Source organism: Parasteatoda tepidariorum, chromosome 7 (assembly GCF_982258835.1).
Source record: "Parasteatoda tepidariorum strain Cologne lab strain chromosome 7, Ptep-v5.0, whole genome shotgun sequence".
In the NCBI taxonomy this organism is placed as follows: Eukaryota; Metazoa; Arthropoda; class Arachnida; order Araneae; family Theridiidae; genus Parasteatoda; species Parasteatoda tepidariorum.
Window position 1 is genome coordinate 39,350,766 of NC_141761.1, and position 21,353 is coordinate 39,372,118.

The window sequence follows — 21,353 nt, forward strand, 5'->3', positions numbered from 1 at the left end:
CTGTTGTTATGTCAATATGTAAATTGACGCAACAATATTACACATTGTGAATAATTGTTACTCCAATATATTATGCAATAAATTCTATTCTATGTTTCTACGTCTTACATAACACTTGATAGATGAGTATTTATGAGGTATCAAATATCGGCTAATTATTTGTGTTACATCTATAAATTATGTGAATGTGGACGAATTCGCAAATTAAATTAAATTCTCTCTTGTACTAGTAAAATATATAAAAAATTAACAGTAAATGCATATTAACGAATATGCGATTGGGGTATTAATGTGAAAAATGTAACCTTCGAGCCTTACTACTTCATAACCAAAATAAAAAATTTATTTATAAATAAACAGAAAAATGCATACCATTTTCTCTTGAAAATGGAAACTCAAGGTTAGTGGGAAAATAGCGTAGGGTATCACTTTTGTTAGCCTCGTAAATATTGTCAGAGTTTTTTAATAGATCAATATTGTGAATGTAAAATCTACTTGCTATTTACCGATTTAAAAGACATTTTTTAATCCATTCATTTATTTTATTTCAGTACGAAATACTGTTAATGGTAAGATTTATATTTACTTTTTTTACTCTTACTCTTACTTACTCTTTACTTTTTTTTTCAATCTGAACATCCTGCATTGTGTTACTCATAATTATAATAAAGTTTCAAACCATTTTAACAACATTCACTTGAACAATATGAATAAATTTAAAAACATTCATGTTAAGAATATTCTTTTGTTTTGTATCTTTTAAAAAAAATCAGACAAAAGCATTTTATTCTTAAAGCAATAAGCAACTTTCTTCCTGAAGAAAATTGCGAATTATAGCGACAAATATCAGAAGTATATTCTTCGCTTCATTTGTCACACTGTTAAAAAATTTAACAAAGACTAATCAGAAGTATTTAGATATTTATCAGAATAACAAGTTCCCATGTCTTAAATAGTTTTAGGAATAAATGTAATTTTTTCTGAAATTTTTAACTTACTTGATATATAAATAGGATATTACGGAAAATATGGCAATATTAATGTGTTTTTCTCCACATTCTTATGTATTTCTTCTTATTTATATGACTATGATCTAACTTACTTATCAACAATTAATTTCTTAACATATCTTCATGTCATAAAATTAATTTATCAAAGTTAAATTTTTGTTTTTAGGTGGAGTGGGAAAACGTAAGTAGTATTTATTTAATAATTTTGTTTTTTTTTATTATTTAAAAAAAAATTCTTCAAAGCTTAGTACTTCAATATATTAAATAAATTTTAATTTAATACACAATTTTTCTGTCGATTATGTCTTATGTATCATATCTCTCATTTGAAAATAATAGTATTTACATAATAACAAAGAATTAGTTCAATTAATTTTCACGCCAGAATAACGTGAAAAAGGAAGCAGAAAATTCAGACGGAGATAAAATAATAAATATTAAAGTGTTTCAATAGAAAAATTATTCAGAAAGTAACTATAAAATGTTTATAATTTTCAATATTGAAAAGTTGCATGTTAAGACAATTACAATGGTGAAAAATTAAATTTATTTATTTTATCTAACGCAATAAAATGTTAATGTATTTTGGAATTAAAACGTTTAAGCTTAAAATGATTTTTTATTTTAAAACAATTCCATAAAAGAAGAAAAAATCGTTCATAAAATTGATCGAAAATGGTATGATTAAACGGTTGATCGAAATGGTATGGTTTGATTAAATAATCTTATTATATTTTTGACATATAGCAATAATTGAAATTTTTCATCATAGTTTAATCTATTGAACTCATTGCTTATTTAAACGAATACGCAAATTTAATATTATCACTTGGGATGCAGGAAAATAATAATACTGTCGATAAAAAGAATGACAAAATTATACCGAACTACTAGTTCAGTAAATATCATTGATACGGATAAAAAACTAAAGAATGACAAAATGGAAAAGTATATTTTTCCTCTTAACCAAAATTGATGATAAGTAAATAAATAATAATATTTACCCTCTTCCATTTTATTTTTAAAGGTTCAAAAGTATGTGATCTGTCCCAAAAATGGAATTTTGCGAGGGTGCCATTTTCCTTAAAAATTGGCTTGTATCAGTGATGCTGAATAGTGATACATAATTACTGTCTTTGGTTCTGGGTTTGGCATATAAGTGCATATTAAAAAAATTAAAAAGAACATTAATGGACTAAACTGTAATGTTTATAATACATGATGAATATTCTTTAAAATTAACCTTTTTAAAAAAAATAGATTTGTAATCAAAAAAGAGGAACGAATTAATAAAATTAAATGCCCAGGTGTGTTTTGATTGATTAAAATGAGAATATCTTATATGGGAAAGTTAATTAAGTGAATAAATATTTCAGAACTCTGTTTTAATGCGAAAAATACATTTATATTTGCACATTATTATTATAAATACTTATAATGTAAAATACAACTATTATGTTTTATAGTAATGGGAGCTATAAGCAGTAAGTATTTCATACATTTCATAGAATATCTAAGTTCAACTTAGTAAGTAAAGAATAAGTCAGTTTAATTATATTTTGAATAATAGAAGATAATAATTTTATTATAATTGTGGGATCAATAACATTAAAAAAAACTATAGAAAATTTAGGAAAAATGTGACGAAAGTTTGCCAAAGAAAACATAAGTTAGCATCGTTTTTTCAAGCTCTTTCTCTTAATTAAAATTAAAGAGTCTCAACTTAAGATAAATATACACTTGAGGTACACTTAAAGTAAACTAATATGTAGCATCTAGGTGTGAAGAATTAATACTATAGAACGGAGAAAAAACTTAAATATTTCAAAAGTAATAAAAATATTTTTTTAAAAAAATAGCTTACTTGGCTTTTTTTCACATTTACGTTTTGCGCCATTCTGAAAATTAGTATGGAGAGTGCTGACTGAAGATAGGCGAATTCATTTATAATTTTTTATACTGTAAAATTTACTGAATCAAGTACAAGCATTTTTAGTGTATCATCCGTGAAATACATTTTACAGTGACATAAATTTTGTGAAGTAAAATTTTATACCGTGATTTTGAATGCAATATTTATTTATTACTATAAAAACTACGGTTCATCAGATTTTTGTTTCCATAACATGCTCGTTAAACTGGAATTTACAGTAAATCTATAATGGACTCCACGGAAAATATATGTTGTTGTTTTATCCCCATTATACAATTAAAAATGGAGAAGCAGAAGGGGAGAAGCGTCCTCCCTAAAAAGACCCAGGATGTGCTTTGCAGAGGCTACAGTAAATATATTATGGACACCAGTAAAAAGTATTAAGGATTTTACGGTATTTTTACCATAGTTTCATCTGGAATTTTTTACAGTGAAGGTATGTTTATTCGGTGGTTTTATGCAGGTTAATTTTACAGTGCATAACAAAATTAAAAGAGATTCGATAAAATAAAAGAAAAATAATTTTAATAAGAAGGGAGTCAATGCAATTGTTTAAACACAGTTACTTACGTTTATTCTGATATCTAGGTTGAGTTTCGCAGTGTGTTCTTATTAATGTAACGTAACATTGAATTTATCGGATATCTATAAAAATATTGAAATTCTACCAAATTTTTAATCCGTCCTTTCATTTTGAATATTTAATATTTATTTAATTACTCTTAAATTAAGCTTTTACTCAGTAGAACAATGATTAATATCTGGTTTACTTTTATAGGCCTCACTGATAGTGGAAGTAAGATTTAGTCTTATTAATTTCTTTCTTTATCTACGCTTTGTTATGTTGATATTAAAAGTTACAGTAACTTCAATTTAAATTATCTTTAAATCGCAGTATTATTTCCATTATTATAAAAGGAATGTAACTTCATTTTCTCATTAACATTTTTTAATGTATAAAATTTCGATGGCTGAAAGAAGTAAAAATAAAATGAATTAAAATGAAGCAGACTTCGATTTAAAATTGGTTACTCTATTAATGGCAATAGTTAAATTATATTAAAATGTATACTAAAACAAAACTCGAGTACTTATATTTGGCGTAATTAAATTAACAATGTTAATGAAAACATACCTTTAAAAATGAAATTTTATATAAATTTAAAAATATTTTTTAAGGTCTTCATTAAATACTAAGTATTTTTTAAAAATTTCAATTATTATTTTCATTAAAAATAATAATATATTTGATTTTCACATGCACTTGCTTAAAATTTTTATTACACTAAATTTTTATATATCTTTTTAGAAAAATTCAAGCAAAACATACATTTTTAAATTTTAATAAATTTATTCAGTAGCCAAAGCGTTTTTTCGAAGAACATTTTGAACACTCTGTCATTTTGATCAGATATAAAAATAATATTCTTATAATTACTGTTTATTTAATTTTAGACATTTTTTCCTCCTTCCTTCTGTCTGTTTAATAATATCTTAATAAAAATTTTCCTAAGTTTTAATCTGTCTTTTAATATTTATTTAAATTCTCTTTTAATCAAATTAAAATTATTCTAGCTGCTCTTGGACCAGTAGGTAAGTTAGAAAATATTTTATTATTTAAGGCAGATTTCCAAAACTTCAGATTGATGCATGGTACCATTTTATAAAGAAAAGCACTTGTTTAAAGCAATCATGGAAAACATGCATGCATCGTCTCAAATAGAAAACTTCGATTCCTTATCGTGTTGTTAATCATAGCTGCTAATATTTGGAAAAAAAATCATAGAAAACAAAAATTAGTCAAAAAATAATGTAACACATTTTGCTGTAATAATTATGCCCTCAGTAACTATTAAATTTCAAATGTAAACTATAATAATGTAAATAATGTAAAATAATAAATATCAGTATTTAATTATATAAAATGGAAAAATGGGCTTGTCTTTCCAAAATCACAAATACAAATCCTGATCAAGCTGATAATAGAACCTGAAAAGCAATTATAAAGGAATAATATAATTAAATATTAAAAATATAATTTGAAATAAATTATTTTAATAATCTGTCCACTACATTTTTCGTTTTATCTTCGATTTCTCTAATGAGTTTCTTTGTTTTACAATTTTACATAATAATAAACGATATACTAATCAACCATGTTTAATATAATCGGAATATTAACTCGAATTTGAAAAATTAAAAAAATTTAATATTTCAAAACAAATGTATAATTATTGTTTGTTAATGTTATTCGACAATTGTAATAAATCAATGCTTAATTTGTTGAAAATATCTAAAAAATAGTTTTTATTTAGAGTTTATTTATTTACTTTTACTTTATAAGAAAAGAAAATGCATTGCTTTAACAAACGCGTGCATAATAGATGCTTTAATGTTCAACTGGAGGAGTTTTAAGAATATGATCTGAAGCCTCAATATATACAGACATTAATGTATACTTTATTTATATTTCAGGTGGATTAGTGAACGGTAAGATTTTAACTAAAAAATGTATCATTAGAAATTCAAACATATAAATGGAAAATTGTTATTTCAGTTTAATAATAAAATATAAATAATTTAATCTAATTCATGGAAAAAACAATTATTATTGCTTAATTATATATTCCCTTTTATTAGCTGTCGGCCATGCTGGTAAGTAACGTTTTTGTACAAACAATTTTTTTTTTTTAAATTCCGATATTTAGTATTATGAAAGCATTTTTTTCACTTAAGCTTTATACTTATCATTTTAAACTCAAGTATATAAAATAATTTTTCTTTTTAGAAATTAAATGACAAATATGAATATATATAATTAGTTTTTGTTATAAATGATATGTCTGGGTTAGATGGTCAAAGGAGGAGAGATGGCAAGTTTAATTATATTTATTAATATATTTGTTAATATGTGTAGCCGATGCAGCTTTAAAGGAAGCAGTTTAATTTGTTTTTCGTTTTGGACAAAGTGCTTTTTGCGACATCGAAAAATATGAAAAGGCTTAATTTTTACTTTATTAAAATATTTTTTGAATTACGTATTTTGTAGTTTTTCAATAAGCTGGTAATATGTTTTCAATTAGTTGGTTCTGTAAGGCACATATATATACCACAATCTTTGTTCTCGAGTAAAAAGCAGAGGTATATAACAGCAGAATGACATAAAAAATTCGATGACCATCTCATCTTCAGCATTAGCAGAAACGGCGACATAAAATCGAGGAGTGTTACTACTTTTCATTTATGTGTACAGACATATCAAGAATCATAGGGTCCTTAAATGTTTAAAATTGGTGAAAAAAAAATAAGAAATTAAGATGTATATTAGTAAATTCATATTGACCACGGTGATTAATATTTTTAAATGAACGAATCTAGTTACAAAAACTTTGGTTTCGTTAATGGTTTTTATTTGATTTTGAGTAATTTAAAATTTGAATACAATGCAACTTTCATCTCATTATTATGAACTATTTCAGGCGGTCATCTCATTCAAGGTAAGCATTTCAAAATTGTTTTTAACTTATGCACTCATATAAGTTTGAAAAGTATTATAATATACAAATGGTGATTAATAGTTTATTTAATTTTAGTTAGGTACATATAAGATTTGTTATCAAACTTAAAATATGTAATAACCAAAATATGAGTTTTGCTATGAGTTTTGGAAGATTTTTGCTTTCTGAAATCATGTAGTTTTTTTTAATGTCTCAACATGAAATGATAGTTTCAGTTTTCAATATGAAAAAAATAACAACATAAAAAAGCTATAATCTTATCTCATTTAAATTTAGCATGAAAGAATACGGTTAATTTTAAAAAAAGACCTTAATATTGGCATTATGATGATGATTATTAATTCTAGTACACTTTGTGCTATTATAGTTATAAAAATTTGTCTACATATTGCATTTATGCTAAATATCATTTTCGATGTTTGTATCACATATATAAACACTAAATAACAAATTAAGGACATTAATAAATATATTAAATTCAATATTTGGTCTTTAATTTGGTATAGCAGTGAGACTGATATAAACGTGACTGGAACTTACAAGTATGTAAACTGACAGCTAAAAATAGATAGCAAGAAAATAATTATTCAGAAAATTAATGATAGATTAATGAGCATAATAAACATCTACTCTTAGAGATTTCTAGCAATACAAAAACAAAACCTTTTTTTTAACAAAAATAAATTTGATTCTTTAGGAAAACTGAATGAAAGTAAGTTTGGTTACAAATTTTTCTGCCATTTATAGTATATTGAATTTCATATATGTTAATTATTTCATTCATTTTGAAATTCCAACTACATATAATTTAAAAAAAAATTTAATCATAAAAATGTCTTATATTACATTAATATAGTCTTATTTTTCATACGATAAAATTGACTTAACTTTCAAATAATTCTTATAAACTTTATTAAATAATGAAGTGTATAAAATGTAGCTGCTGATTGAAATCATCCATTTTTCAAAGAATTAAAAAGACAAAGAATCAGATTTCATTAAAATTCAGCTCAATTTTTTTTTTAAAATTTGCAATTTGTAAATGTTCGCATTTGTAAATGTTTGCATGTTTCGTTTTCATATCCCAGAAATAAATTAATATTTTAATAAACGAATGCGCAAATTAGTATAATTGGTTTAACATTGAAATATTAAAATGTATTAGAAAAAAATTTCAAATAGACATTGTCTGTTCAAAGATCGTAAATAATGCTTACAAGTTTGTATAAATATCACTTGTATTAATATAATTTTTATTGCCTAATAGGCTGCAGTTCAAACTAATTAATATTTCATTTCGTACTTAATAATCGAAATAATATAATTTGATTTGCAAATATTATTTAAATGTAAATTAAGCAGTCATGTATTAAATTTCAATACCATTATTCATTTTTAGTATAACAAACACTAGATTAAAATATATGCTTATTTATTACAGTTGATTTCATGGTAAATGGTAAGTTTTGATTATTCTAATAATGACAAATAAAACTTACTTTCTAAAGCGTGGAATTCAATATAAATCAACTGTACCGATTCATATAGTGTTACGCTAATATACATATGGTGTTAATAGCTTTTACTAATGTATAAATAAAAAAATAAAATAAAAAAGTTAGTACAAAAAAATTAAAAGTGTTCGACTTTTATCGAATTGCCCAAAAGTATATGTTAAGCAAAATCCACAGAATAGACAATAAAAGGCATAACAGACATGGACACACCTTTAAAATAGAAAATAATATCAAATAAATGTCCATAGATTATTTTGTTTTTAATAATGTATTACTTAGGTCACATGGATGTCAATAATATGATGTTTGATTATCTTCTTCACTGCAAAAAAGCTACTTTTTTTCTGCCTTTAAATTACTTAAATTTTTTTTTTAACTTTAATGAAAAAAATTCATTTTCTTGCAATATTTGAATACTTCGTAATCCCAAATATATGATATTTACGCAAACCAAAAACGTATTTTTGATGCAAAAGTATTATTTAAAATTTTGTAGTAAGTAATTAATAGAATTTGTACAATTTGAAAATAAAGGGGAAAAACCGTCAGAGAATGTTTTTTAATACTTTTATTTTTACTATATTTATTTTTAATTAACTTGTTTTTCATAAACTTACTTTCCAGATGCTGCTTGTGGACGTAAGTAATTTCATTTATTTTTATTTAAACCTTTTGAAATCTTTAAAATAATATACAAGCTTAGATAACCGACAAAAAAAAATTGTCTGGCTTTGAGTGTTCTGGAGATTACTGCTCAAAGGGCTACTTTTTTTTTCTTCTTTTTTTCATTGAGTTTTTTTCCCCTTTTTTTTGTCAGAAATAATACTTCTAAGCCACTAACATACCTTAATGGTTACCTTCAGATTGAATTAGCAGAATTAATGCCTCGATGATAAAAGATTCATTTGTCGAATAACAGTCGCTAAAAAGTAACTGTCCTTTTCCAAGACTCACAACACGGGAATGAGTTAAACAAAAGTATATTGAAACAACAAAAAAACAACAACATAAAGCTGCTATGGGGTTGCCGGTGGAGTTGTTATGGAGCAGTCGATTTTACATAGTAGACGATTTTACGTAATGTTTAAGTAATCCAATGTCCTTGGTTCGATCCCTGGTCAGTGTGATTTTTTCATGGTCCAAAGGGAAGGCAAATTGATCACGGCATTTTCTTCTTTTATTTTGCTTTGGTTGAAATGAATGTAAAATAATTTTATGAGCTGGCTGATGCACAAAACTAGCAAGGCATATCACGTAGGTCCAGGTCCTCCCTGTGTGCTCCGGGTAGAAAAAATCATACTTTACGTAAGCATCTTAAAGTTGTTGAAAATGTAGTGCAATTTATGATTAATGATAATTAAAATATTACTTAAATATTTAAATAAAAATGAAAAGAATGTTATGTGAGATCTGCAATCTGGTAGCACACAGGGAGAGAGAGAGAGCAAGCAACAGCAGGGGAAGGTATCAACCTTTGCTGAGAGTTCCACGGGAAATACTGGTCTATCTCCAAAAGATGACGCCCCCTTTTCAGCGGTTGCGAGAATCTCCAAAGTCAATGCGCTAGGAGCCGAGCCCTAGAGATCTCGCAAAGGCTAAAGACGACAAAGAGGGTGCTTTAATTGGATACAGCCCAGTAGGGAATTGGAATAACAAGCACTGTGATGATCACATCACAAATTCCACTCTTGAAGGGAATAAAATATTCTTACTTACCCCCTTAAATGAGAAAAAACTTAAATTACTTCTCTAAATGTAGAAACTAAATCCATTTTTTTTAATTACCTTGAAGTTTTACCAAATACCAGTTATGAAGTTAAAAAACAACATCATACATGCATATTATGTTCAACATAAGAATCTTCATTAATCACATTCATTAAATAAATATGTAGCTACACAAATGTCTTTTATGTACACAAATTTTTATCATCTGACATTGCTTGGGCTCTAGTGCGCAGGTAAATAAAATACAATAACAAAATACAACAAAATACTCAGGTTTTGAAAAATGAAAAATGGCTTATTAAAAAAACCAGTTTTGTTTCACAGATTCGTTTTTCACCTTAATTATAAATTTTTCGCTTGAAAATTTACGTTTTTTCCCATTTATTTATCATTTACTTATTGTTTTTTCACTTATTATTATTATTCACTTATTTATTTTCATTCATCTTTCTTTTCAAATGACTTTTGTTTTCTATATTCACATCTGGTGAGATTTGAGAATGGGCGTCTATTTTTGAGCTCTCAAACCTGTGACTTTCTTTACCATCTTCATATATATATATATATATATATATATATATATATATATATATATATATATATATATATATATATATATATATATATAAATATATATATATATATATATATATATATATATATATATATATATATATATATATATATATATATATATATATATATATATATATATATATATATATATATATATATATATATATATATATATATATATATATATATATATATATATATATATATATATATATATACTATATATATATATATATATATATATATATATATATATATATATATATATATATGTATATATATATATATATATATATATATATATATATTTGTGCAAATGTAGTTTATATCGTCAAGTATAATAAGTCTTTCTACATCTAACTCTAGGGTATATTAACCTTAGAATTTATGTAAACATTAGTGGCGACATTTTATTCGAGATCCATAATTAACGGTATACAGTAATTGTTTTTTTTTTTCACTAGTTTACACCTAATCAAACTGTTATTCATATATATATATATATATATATATATATATATATATATATATATATATATATATATATATATATATATATATATATATATATATATGAATAATTTAATACTGAAGATATTTTTTATATTTTATTTTCATATTCTTATAAATATAATTTCTTTGAATGAAGAAGTAAATTAATTAAAATAGATGTAAATTAATGCAATTATAATTAATAAACTGTTATTCATACTACATTTAATTATATTTCTTGCAGTTGGAAACATTGCTAATGGTAAATAGAATTCAACGCTTTACATTACCTTATTTATTAATATTTTATTTATTATAAATCTTTATGAACTTGTTTATTCAAAGATAAAATTCAGTAAGAATTCCTTCATAGATTAAGCTATGTAAAGTAAACTAATTATAATATTTTTCTTTTAATTATGTTTTCCTGTCATTATCCTTTTAAAATAATAAATAAAACAATACTTAAAAAATTATAAACTAAATGTATAAAGCTGTGACATATTTTGTTTCATATGTTGGAATAATATATGTCATATGAATCATATGTTGGAGAGCCCTATTCATGTTATATTTTATACTTATAACTCCTATATTTGTTTTTCTAACTGGAAAAAGGATAGCTTTGAAGTTGGCCAACGGTTCAAGAAATTATAACTGCTCACTTTAACTATTCCTTAATTTGGATAAAATTATGTTAACTAGGATTTCTTACTTTCCAAGTTTTATTCAAATAAAAAGAAGAAATATTTTTAAACGGTGTTCGTTACAAGTAATATAAATTTGAAAAATATAAAAACCGGATCGTGATTTTAAAATCTTGTGGCCTTTAACAACCGGCTCTCCTGATCAAAACTTTCCTGAAAAATTAAATTTACCCTCGATTTTTTTAGTTTAGATAACAAATTTTTTAAATAAATAATAACGTGTATTATAATTTAATTTGGAGCAACTACATCCCAAAGATCTCCAGAAGTGGAGAACAAGTCTTTAAAGGCCCCTGCATTGTAACAAAATCACAATGACAAAAATATTTAAGTTGCTTTTCCGATATTTTGAAGTATAAACTACATATGTCCCTTATATTGCTAACAAGTATCTTCGAAATGGTGATGGAGTTTATCGAAGTTTATGGAGCAAAATCTAAAGTTTAAGCATCAAATTCATTGTCAAAGAGGCTAATTAGTTTCCAAAATAAAGGTCATTTGTTCATTCTTATTTCATCATTACAAAAAACAATGCTTTTTTATTTCAAATTACATTCATACGCCTTCCTGTATCATTAGCTCAGTTTAAATCAATATTTTGCAAACTATAATAATTTGCTTCGAAAAACGAAAGCAAAACACTTATGCCCATTTTTTTCCAAAAATATATTAAAAAAAAGAATGATTGCATATTACTCTCAAAATCGTTTCAAGAAGTATTAGCATTTTATTTCATCTCTGTATATAATTTAGCATATTTATACAAAATTATTGCTTATTTAACCCTCTACATATTCCTGGTTTCAAAGCAATAAATATTTTTTGCGAAAAAAATAAAAATAAAGCAAAAAATTGCTGACCTTTTAAATAGAATTAATAAAGGAAGGACAAATCATTAAATTCCTACATTTCTAAATTAAATCCGGAATTCTAAGAAGTAGTGAATCATTTAACAGTAAAATGCATGACAATTTATATGTTTCATTACAGCTGCTGTTGATATGTGTAAGTGATTTTTTATTCAAGCTTACAGAATCGAGCTTTTATTCAGAACAGTAATCATTATAAAATGAAAATAATTAAAGAGTATTTTACTTTTAAAAGAGTACCTCATTTTTTAAATACCCTTAGGATATAAATTTAAATATCATTTGAGCTTCTTAGTTGTATTTCAAACAAGAATGTTAGTCTTAGAGCATAAAAAAATTTATTAATTAAAATTATTAATTTTATACTACTTTTCATACTTTTCTTTAAATTTTTCATCATGTATATTTTGAAAACAAAGATTTTTTTCAATTTATATTCCTTTGAGTTTTTTGTGTTATATAGAAAAAATGCTTCTAGTATTAAAAAAATATTCTAAAACAATTTTTTGGAAAAATAAAAAAATTATAAATATTCAATTTCAGTTTAGTATAGTGACAGATAATGCTTAAAAAAGTCAACTATGTTTTTAAATTTTAGTAAAGTAAGAAATGAGACAGAATTTTACTGTTGAAATGAGACTGAAGTTATTGTTGAAATAATTAACCGTATTTTATATTTAGTGAAAACTGGTGAGTATTGAAAATTTTTAAATGAATATAATTAATAAGTTCAAAAACCATTTTGAACTCACTGAAATTAATTAGAAATATTCTAAACTTTTTTCCAATAAAATAATACATAATGCAGTTTTTCAAGCATCATTGATAAATATCTTTATTGAAATACTGTATGCAAAAAAAAAAAGAAATTAAATACTTATTCCGTTGTGAGATTTTTAAAGCATTAAAATTAATCAGGTATCTCTTAATGCCAAAAAAAAAGAAAAGAAAGGAAGAACCGCTAACGCCCTTTTGGGTTTTTAACTTAACGTTACACTTTGTTCTACTCTGTAATACCATAAGAATTTTAAGAATTAAAAACTTTACACAGCAGGGTGAGTATAAAAAGTCACAGGAAATACGATGGAATTGATTTATATATATTAAACTTTTTTTTTAAACTTGAGAATTTATATATATTAAACTTGTTGTATTAACGAGCTCAAAAAATTATGTATATTCATAAATTTAAATACCTACTTTATATCTCAATATGAAAAGTTCGCTTTTTAGGATAAAAACAAATGCAAGTTTGGCACGAAAGTGTCTGGTTAGGAGTATTTTTTCAAAAATAAATTAAACTAAATATTACTAAAAACTACATTCTCTATTGTTTGTAAAACTTATTTCGTTCTATACCAGTCAGTCAAAATATATGTCACAAAAATATGTATCCACTCCAAAAATTTTGGATAGGTAAAAAAGCTTTTATGCGGTTTCTTGAATTATATTGACATTATTATAAATAGTTATGTGAAGTGTAAATAATTATTATTGATGGCTCCTCGGCGAAAGGAACTCTCACAAGATTTAAAAGACGTAATTATAAAATTATAGAATTAGAGAAAAAGTGTCAAAGAGATATTGCTAAAATAATTGGCCAAAGTCGGCCAACGGTGCAAAAAACCATTTCAAAGTTTCAAACGTGAGGCAATACTCGAAATAAAAAAAAAGGTCTAGGTGATCATGTATCTTAACTGTCCGGGAAAGTCGGGTTATTGTGAGAAAAGTAAAATGAAATCCTAAAATTTGAAACTGGCGTAGAAATTACTATGGAGAAGTCGTTTGATCCTGAAACAATTCGGCGTGTATTACGAAGAGCAGGTTTCCGCGGATGGAATATACGAAAAAAAGCACACGTTAGTTAAGTCTATCATAAAAGGAGAGTTTGAAAAGCGGTTTCTAAGGGAAGTTCAAAATTTCTTCAATTCAGTAATAGTTTTTGATAAAAGTAAAGCAAATTTATCATCCATTGAAAACAAAAAGTTTGGAGGAAGGCCAAGAGCTCGAACCTAAGAATACGAATAGAACAGTGAAATACGGTGGTGAATCAATTTTTGTTTGGGGGTGCATGGCTGCATCAGGAATGGAAAATTAGAGGTAGTAAGAGGCATAATGAACGTGTACAGCTATTCGAATATTTTGAAAAAAAATTTACGCTGAAGTGTTAAATTAACTTTAATTTATTAATATAACAATATTTAAACTAACATAAATTAAATAAATTTTGCTGTATAAAGCTTAAAAATGAGCTGTAATAATTACTGCATGATCTCAATAATTTATTATATTGAGTATATTTATTTTATTTCATTTAGAAAGTATATTTATTTTATTACATTAAACAAAACAAATGTAAAGGAAATTAAGTATTTTTATGTTCCAAACGCCTAAAGGGTAAAAATGTTAAACATCATAAGTGATACCATTTTCTGATTACAATAAATGTTAAACTCCATTTTTTTAAACTAATTACAGGGGGTAAGTAAAATTTACATTCCATTTATATAATATTGTTAATATATAAAATTAAAAATGGAAATTAAGTATTATTTTGCATATTAAGGTGATTCTCACGAAATATGACAATTCACAGTCTCTTGCTCCAAGATCTAATACTACACTACTAAAAGAACCTTTTTAAAAAATCGATAAATAGCGTAGCTGTTAGCATTTTAAAATGAATTTGCACTAGCATTGGCTGTTTCGTATAGTTAAAAATTTAATTGAATATCAAAATGTCATTTTCCAGGGATGTCTCAAACAATATTTACAATAATAACTAGCTTCAAAACTTCCCATACTTTTTTCAATATCTAATATTTTTTTATCTCAATCGTTGCAAGCACTTCTAGAATATAAGCAGAGATTATTATTTCCAAAGATTTTGTTGAAAATAATTTTTTTTATCAGTAATTTGTTTATCACATGAAAATCAGTCATTTTACTGGCCACTTTTTTTAGTAATTTATAACCAAAATAGATAGCTCCAGAAATCAATTTCTTAGGTTATGAGAGTGATTAGAATATCATCCTATCTGAATATACCTAATAGCAGGAATTAAAAACCAACTTTCTGAGTCAAAATGTACTTCAAAAAATTTTACATTGTGAATAGGTTTTTATGCTGCCATTTTTCTGTCGTCTTGAAATAATTAATAACATAAACTATTTACATTTAACTTAGTTATTTCAAGAAATCCTGATGTTTTATGCTGAAAGTAAACATCTTAGTCTGAAATATTAAATTAAAATAATGTTAAATGCTGCAAAAAGACAAAATTGTCATTATCCTGGATGTCAATTTCCTGGCTTATGAATTCCAGGAAATTAACACAGTTATAAGAAAACTTTTTAAACATTATAATGTAAAAAGGGAAAGCAAATATTAGCCTATTACCCAGTTTATGAAAGATTGTAATATGCTAGTATGTAATTAAAATTATTTATTTACTTAATGATTGATTATTATACCCATTTTTATTATGCCCATATCAACAAGAACAATTTTGATTCTTTCCACAATGGATAAAATAATTAATTTTAAAAAATCATGGTCTATCTAACTCAAAAGCGTTAAGTTATTTTTTTTTCAAAGCACAGATAGTTAAAAATATAAAGGATAAACTAAGAACATTACTGTACAATTAAATTCTGTCATAGTCCTTAAACGCAGCTTAGGTGCATAAATTAAGGAATGTAATAAAGTTGCAAAATAAAATTATTTGAAATATTTTGAATTTAAATATAAATAAAAAAAGTTTCCGATGTAAATTATTGTAAAATTAATTTAATGTAAATTTTTATAAAATTAATTAAAAAATTCCAGAGATTATCATTTTCAATGTAGGAGATGTTTTTGAAGTCCTTCATAAAGATATTAAAGTTAACTTTATTATTCGTGCTGGTAAGCAGATTGCTAATCACTTTAAGTGGCCGGGGAAATAAGACTGTGTCAAAATTTCTTAGAATATGACAAATTCAAAAATGTCTGTTCCTTACCCCATATCTTCCAGGCATTTTACTTCCTCTGAAGGCTTCAAGATTAATGAAATTTTGCAAATTTTTTTTTGTTTTAACTGCTTTTTTACAAATTAACCCCTTAACGATCGGTTAAATTTCAAGAAAACAGTCATAAAAGTGCCTATTTTTTTGGCTTCTGTATTTGCATTACGTATTTGATTAGTGCTGTAACTAGCTTAAAATGAACTAACTATCTACAATTACCTTAAAAATATTCTGGCATTGTCATCAAGTGTGTAAAATGAGAAATAAAATATTTTTCGGGCAAAAGAAATGAATTGTTTTATTCTTATTGGCGCGTTACTACTGAACACTCCAGCCCGTCAATATCACGGGAGCGAGAAATAGCGGGCGAAAATTCACCCCGTCATTTATACGGGAGCGAGAAAGAAGGGGTTAAAGTGTAACAAAATTAAAATCTATCTCATAGTGTGAGTTATTCTCGCACTTTCATTATGCTTAACTAAATTGTTTAAAATTGATCACAGCAATTATTTTTGGAATTTATTTACATAAAAAAGTTAAAATTAACTCTTCAATTTTGTCTTTTTGGAGTTTCTTAAGTTGAGCTACTTACTATTAGCTTAAAATGACAGTTTTCTTAACTTCTAAGTCATTTCCTGGCTATTTCCTATGTCATTTTCCTGGTCATTTATATGTTATGGCATTCAAAATTTTGTGAATTTCGATATTATTTCTCTTCTTAAATAAACTGCACTGCTATCTGTAAGATATTAATAAATGTGACTAAAGAAATGTACAAAAAAAAATTCGATTATTTTGAGGACTTTAAATTTGAAGAAAATTATTTTTCCGAATTTTCATGTTTCCAAAAAATCACTCATTAGCCAATTGTCTTTCATTACCAGTTGAAACATTTCCTCCTTGACCAAATTATTTAATATCATATTTAACTGTAAATGTAATGTTATTTCTATACGATTTTTAATGTTTGTTCATATGATAAAAAATATATCTCAAAGTTAAGATAAATATCTATAATAAATTATTGTATGATAATTTTTGGAAGAAAACAATGCATGAAAAATGGAGTAAAATAATTATTTTAATTTCTAATGTATTATAATTGTTTTAGTATTTCACTGATCATTATTTTTAACTTATAAAATAATACATAAATAATTTATTTTATTTACATTATTTTATTTTATATTTTAACAAATGCAACTGATATCATGAATTCATGAATAATTATTAATTGTTATAATAAATTATTAACATCAAAATTCGTTCAACTTGGAGAGAAAGTTAAATAAAAATTTTACAAAAATGGATACTTTCAGACTTACATCAAATATGTAACAAAAAAGTATTTATTTGTAATTTTTTGGTACAAATGGTAACTGTTTCCTGGAAATTTTAGCCCTCAAAATTATCGTTCTTATTACTACACATTTATTTAAAAATGTAAAACTGAAAAGTAAATTTTACCAAATTTAATCACATTTTCCAAATTTTATCACATATCGTAAAACTATATATCCTTGTTAATTTTACTATAATTATTAATAATGCGCTTCGGTAAAAATTACCAAGCATTTTGTCTTTCCTATAGAGCCAACAAAACCCGATAAATTGTATCATATTCTGGTAGTTTGGTAGTCTAATAATTACCTTCTTCTCAGTGTATATTAAATTACTCCTTACTATGACAGATTAAAAATATAAGCCTATTCATTGAAAACAATATCACATTCTTTATTTCTAACAGAAATTTATCAAGACTTTTGTACTTGGTCAGCGATTATTAGCAATTACGAAGAAAACGAAAAAATTCAGTATAAGTAAAACGCTTTACATGTAGAAGGAAAAAAATCATATTATATTTAAAAGTTAATTTTAGTTTAACAATGCCTATTAAAAATAATAAATCTGTTAATGTTACATGCTTCATTTAATTGTTACACTCATATTCTGTTAATTAATAGTAAGTAAAGTAAATGTTTCAGAAAGGGTTTTACTATGAAATTGGGCTATGAAAAGGTTTTATTTTTAAATGTGTTTGGTTTAACTGGTTAAGAAAATGTGGTTTCTCTAACAGGAACAGTTTAAATCTGAACTTCCTTAAATTTTACATTCATAACACCACTTATTTTGGCAGATATTGCTGGAGGAGGTAGGAAATATTTTAAAAATGCTATCTTCGACATTATTATAATAAAGACTTCTTTTAATGATTGTTGTTAAATTGTATATTTTTAACAAATATGTGACATACTTGTTTTTTTTTTTTTTTTTTTTTACAAATTTTATGATGAACAGTGGGGACAATAGGAAAAGGTAAACCATGTTATAATATTCAAATAAATTCCATTTCATATTTGGTTCCTCTTCTAATGAATAATAATTTTAAGTTATAATTTGAAAATTGCTGCATTTTTATTATATTTATTCTTTAGAACTTCTTGGTGGAGGTAAGTGTGGTCTTCAATTTGATACTCAGTAATTTTTTGCTTAAAGCTAAGATTTATGCATATGTATATATATATATATATATATATATATATATATATATATATATATATATATATATATATATATATATATATATATATATATATATATATATATATATATATATATATATATATATATATATAATATATATGTATATATATATATATATATATATATATATATATATATATATATATATATATATATATATATATATATATATATATATATATATATATATATATATATATATATATATACCACATGTTTTTTATCGGTGAAAGATCAAGAGTGCGAGCTGGCCAGGGAAGCAATTCAATCTGGCGATTGACGAAGAACCCTTGGACAATGCGTGCCACGTGTGGTCGCGCATTATCCTGTCGAAATATGACTGTGGGCAAGCTCTGAAGGTAAGAAAGGACAACAGGTTCCAGCACCTCGGAGATGCAGCGCTGGCTGTTTAAAGTCAAAGCAATGCGTACTAGAGGAGTGCGAGAGTGATATTCAATACCCTTCCATACCATTATTCCCGGTGCAGGAGCAGTGTGGCGGTGCATATCGCAGTTGTTCAGCGTCCTCTCTCCACGGGGTCTCCAGACTCGAATGCGTCCATCGTGGTGTTGCAGACAGAAGCGTGACTTGTCAGTAAAGACAATTTCATTCCATTCTGTCGTCCACATCCTTCTTTCATCTCACCATTGACGACGGAGATGTCTATGGTTCTGCGTCAAGGGTAAAGAAGAAATGGACGTCTTGCGGAAGACCACTCTGCTGTAAACGGCGTCGAATGGTACGTGCAGACACTGGATGATGCGTTACAGACTGAATGTGCTGTGCTATGGTTTGTGATGTGACTGAGCGATCAGTCGCTACCATGCTCACAATTCGCCTGTCATCACGTGAAGTGGTGCACTGAGGTGGATGCAATCGAACACGTCGGTCCGTCATACCCTCCTGCATCCAACGATCACATATCCGCATTGCAGTTGTTTGGTTTCGTCCAACGCGACTACTGATTTCTTTGAAAGATAATTCTCAACTCGGTAGGCCACCATCCTTCCTCTGTCGAACTCAGAAACTTGATCAAAGGATGATCGCTGTTTTCTACGAGGCATAATTGATCGTTTTTTGAAAAAACCACAAGAAAAACAATTGCTGAACTTGAAATCGTCGAAATCTCCAAGCCTTAAATAACGCTTTGAAAATGCGCCACAGCCGAGCGTAATTACCTCTTGCGCTGAAATTCTAATCATTTGCAAATATCCGTTATTTGCATGCTTTCTTCAGGGTGTTGCATTTACGGTGACCAGCAGTGTATTTATCAAATACTGCTCAGCAGTCAGCTAAATGTATTTTCTCTTTTCACGTAACATTTAGGATGAAGCTACGTACAAATTTCCATAGTTGCTTACCTGTTTAATTGGTCTCAGAGTATAACAAATTTTCTTTACTTCATATATATTTTTCAAACTATTGAGACAAAGAAAACATTTATTCGCTTTTATAGACTTAATGCAGAAACTGAACAGTGTGAATTTTGTTAAGCAAAAATTAATATTTATTTCATAATATTTAAGAAGGTAGCAAATTACCATATGATCTCTGATTTTAATTACTCACTCAAGATCCACGTCATTTCTAGGAACTCCAACATTAAAATTTGTCTACATAAACTCTTGATGAAATGTAAATGCTCATAAAAAAATAGTATTTAATAATTTTCGAGCTTGTTATGAATAGAACATTTTCAGCGTGTATTGAAATGAACTTAAAACAAATTTTGAAAGGAATAATTTTTTAATTAATTTCAAATAAACTTAAATGCTTTTTCCATTTTAACTCCACAGTTATATATGATTACAAAAAAATTTAATCATTAAAGTGGGGAAGATAGAAAGGCAATCCTTTTCCCCTGACATTAATACATATTTTTTGAACCGTTGACTTATTTCATTTGTTTACAAATAATTGTTTCTAGGTAACAACAAACATTACATCAAAATAATGTCCAAAAAACGTAATTGTTATATGATTTCCTTCAGTTCCTTGTGTTATTTGAGGAAAATCAAAAATGAGACGTTTAATTTTATAAAAATGAAAATTCAAAAGTTCTTCATTTTAACTAAATGAAAATTGCAAGTATCGGAGAACTTTTTTGAATATTTATAGTTATTTGAATTACTTATAAATGAATATATTGAAATATCATGAATATATTAAATTTATATATTGCAATTTTAAGATACGTATATTTTTTACTCATGATACATTTTGTTTACCATATTTATGAAAAGTTTCTTTCCTTTTTAGTTGGAAATATGGGTGAAGGTGCGTAGTATTTAATTTATTTTCCAAATAAGTAGATTATTTTGCACAATTATATGTTTGAGAGAAATATTAGCGGTAAATAAAATAAAATTTCATAAATACTTAAAATGTATATGAAATGTTGAAATTATTTTTTAAGGAAAATTTGAAATCAAAAATTATATGCATTATACA

General features: G+C 25.5%; 1 protein-coding gene across 1 annotated transcript in view; it reads left to right on the top strand.

The window, feature by feature from the left end:
- LOC107447057 (uncharacterized) overlaps window positions 1-21,353 on the top strand; it is a 65,357-nt gene that overhangs the window by 36,687 nt on the left and 7,317 nt on the right. Inside the window, exons 26-40 of the mRNA XM_087168756.1 lie at window positions 552-569; window positions 1,177-1,191; window positions 2,477-2,494; window positions 3,722-3,739; window positions 4,519-4,536; window positions 5,419-5,433; window positions 5,584-5,598; window positions 6,423-6,440; window positions 7,159-7,173; window positions 7,903-7,920; window positions 8,603-8,617; window positions 11,019-18,510; window positions 18,657-18,674; window positions 18,794-18,808; window positions 21,162-21,179. Coding sequence (XP_087024882.1) covers window positions 552-569; window positions 1,177-1,191; window positions 2,477-2,494; window positions 3,722-3,739; window positions 4,519-4,536; window positions 5,419-5,433; window positions 5,584-5,598; window positions 6,423-6,440; window positions 7,159-7,173; window positions 7,903-7,920; window positions 8,603-8,617; window positions 11,019-11,044 — 209 coding nt within the window. The 3' untranslated portion in view covers window positions 11,045-18,510; window positions 18,657-18,674; window positions 18,794-18,808; window positions 21,162-21,179. The remainder of the gene's footprint in view (window positions 1-551; window positions 570-1,176; window positions 1,192-2,476; window positions 2,495-3,721; window positions 3,740-4,518; window positions 4,537-5,418; window positions 5,434-5,583; window positions 5,599-6,422; window positions 6,441-7,158; window positions 7,174-7,902; window positions 7,921-8,602; window positions 8,618-11,018; window positions 18,511-18,656; window positions 18,675-18,793; window positions 18,809-21,161; window positions 21,180-21,353) is intronic.